Source organism: Tarenaya hassleriana, unplaced genomic scaffold, assembly GCF_000463585.1.
Source record: "Tarenaya hassleriana unplaced genomic scaffold, ASM46358v1 Cleome6, whole genome shotgun sequence".
In the NCBI taxonomy this organism is placed as follows: domain Eukaryota; kingdom Viridiplantae; phylum Streptophyta; class Magnoliopsida; order Brassicales; family Cleomaceae; genus Tarenaya; species Tarenaya hassleriana.
Window position 1 is genome coordinate 143,269 of NW_010968505.1, and position 2,393 is coordinate 145,661.

At 37.7% G+C, this 2,393-nt stretch overlaps 1 protein-coding gene across 5 annotated transcripts in view; it reads right to left on the reverse strand.

Annotated features, from left to right (window-relative positions):
* The window catches only part of LOC104798900 (protein DEFECTIVE IN MERISTEM SILENCING 3), a 4,996-nt gene extending 2,620 nt beyond the window's left edge, over window positions 1-2,376 (reverse strand). For 2 of the 5 annotated variants that reach the window (XM_010521128.2, XM_010521127.2), the window contains exons 1-5: window positions 1,678-2,164; window positions 1,376-1,510; window positions 1,148-1,262; window positions 422-656; window positions 103-294 (exon numbers count right to left, since the gene is read on the reverse strand). In XM_010521128.2, the coding sequence (XP_010519430.1) occupies window positions 103-294; window positions 422-656; window positions 1,148-1,262; window positions 1,376-1,510; window positions 1,678-1,722 (722 nt within the window). In that variant the 5' untranslated portion in view covers window positions 1,723-2,164. Of the gene's footprint in view, window positions 1-102; window positions 295-421; window positions 657-1,147; window positions 1,263-1,375; window positions 1,511-1,677; window positions 2,165-2,266 lie in introns of those variants that run through there. The other 3 variants (XM_010521129.2, XM_010521130.2, XM_010521131.2) reach the window with 3 other exon arrangements.
* Between the last annotated feature and the right edge of the window lie 17 nt (window positions 2,377-2,393).

The following is a 2,393-nucleotide window of genomic DNA, read 5'->3' on the forward strand; positions in this document are numbered from 1 at the left end:
GGGAAAGAGAAATAATAATTGGATACATGAACTTATTTAACAAAGAAATACAGTATTCACATTGTTTTTAACAGGGTATTCCACGAAGGGAAGAGCTTATACCTCAGACCTTTGAGGCAGATAACATCAAAACGGCCTTCGATGATTCTCCCTATAGAAGAACCAAGCCCATGAAGGCCAGCATTTTTATCAATGTTGCCTTTCTTATCATAAACCTCTAAAGCCTTGATAGCATCATATGTCTTGCATACAACTGCCAACATCGTCCTAGTTCCTAAATAATCACACAAGCACCTACATTTTGAAGTATCATCAGTTTCAGATTACACAATAACCATATTGTATTTTGCAGTCGTTTCAGAAATAAATAACATGTGAATCTTAGTAATTTGGAAATAACACAGTGAGAATGAGAACTAACTGGCTGAGGTTCTGATCATCAACTTTGCCAAGCTTAGCTACAACACCCATGACATCTTTGGTAAAAGGCAACTGAGAAGCCTGCATACCATGATTGGTTTCGAGCAGACTTAAAATTCCAGCAGCTGTTTTTTCATGCCGAATGATCTGCTCGTTGGCCTCTTCACTCTGATGATTTGAACTATCATTCGTTTCAGTTCTAGGAGCCATAGATGAAAAATACCTGCCGAGTACAACTGGAAAAGAAAGAAACAAGTTTCATATGATGTTCTGCAATCACGGAAAAGCATACGCAGTTGAGCAAGTTCTAGCCTGAGAATTCTTTCTTCCATCTGAAACCATTTTAAGTTCAAACACTTCGCGACTGGTCTCTCTGACTGTAAAAACCGTAATTGGAAAAAAAAAAAAATTAATATTACTTAGAGCAACATCTTCAGGCTGAAGGACCTTAAGCCTGAAGTTGTTGCTTTTATTAATATTTTTTTTTAATTACGGGTTGTTACCCTGAGTCTCACAGGATGCAATGGGAAGACATCATGCTTAGGACTAAGAATCTTTCATCTTTCGGATTGAAATCATGCATCACAGAAATTATCTACTCAAGTATACAACACCTAAACTGCCATAAATTTGCATTTAACATTCAAGAAACAGCGGGATCTCTAAAACCCTGAATAATGTGATGACCATTAATATGCTGCACGGGAAAAAAAGTAAGTATACGAACCTTGCAAATCGAGGATTGACTCATCCAATTTGTTTTTCTGAGCCTTGAGAAACCTTATGTTGTCCTCGTGCTGCTTGATCTTCTTACCCACAGCACGGAGGTCGTCTTCAAGTCTCTGCAAAGTTCAGAATGGAACTTAAAGATGACTGAACATTTTGTCACGCACCGAGAAATGGGCAAAGACAAGGAGAAAAAACCAGAGCATGAAGTTAAACATGTGTCCCACACCTTAGTATTGAACAGAGCAAACTCCACATGGGATTTCCCTCCATTCTTTGTTTCATGCTTTGCCGAGGAAGGAGAGATTGTCGCATGATCTACCTGCATCATCGTTGACGGCTCTTGGAAAGCCAATGGGGTAGGCTGAAATGAAATATGCAACAGAGACAAAATCAATCCTTCATTCAACATATGTCATTCAGAAATTAACTAAATCTTTGAAATATTATTATTAATTTTAATTATAATCAGTTTTATTACCATTCCTTAAATTTAATTAAATGATTTTTTCCTCCACGTGTCTTTCTCACCTCTCTCCCACACTCACCCACTTTATCCCCTTCTTCAATTTTCATCGTTTTTTTTCCCCAGAAGATCTTCCTAAAATCAGAAAAAAATCAGATTTTCTGATATTGCATCGCCTGACGCCTCGTACAAGGCGCGCCTTCTTTCAGTATCTCGCCTTGCCTCCAAGTCTGGAGGCGATTTACTGATTAGAAGAGGAACTTAGCCCTAATTCCGTAAAGTTTTTTTTGTTTGTTTTTTTTTATCTAAATTAGTTGGAAAACTAACCCATAAACTGCAAAAACATACAAGCAAAAGAACAACTAATCACAATTCTGAACCTAAGCAAAGACTAATTACAATCAATGTCCACGCATGCAATCAAAAAACAAAACCAGCTTTTGGTCGCACGAAAATTTGGACGAAAGTGACCGTGAAAATGCCGAAAAGAAAAAAAAAATGGCCGAATGTACACGAGATTTCTGAAATTCGAAAGGAGGCGAACTGATTAGGAACAAGAAAGAATATATTCTCAGATTATTCAGATTTTCTTCTTTCCTTGGAATTTTCTCGGTAAACAAACAGAGCCAAGGAAAATCTGAGATTTCTACTGACCTGTTGACCCGTCGGATACATTGCTCACGAGCTTCACCTTACAGCGTTACCCTCACCAGAATCTCTTTCCTTCTGGGGTCTTGCCCACAGCTTTTTATTCTCTCTCTTTTTTTTTTTGCTAGTTTTA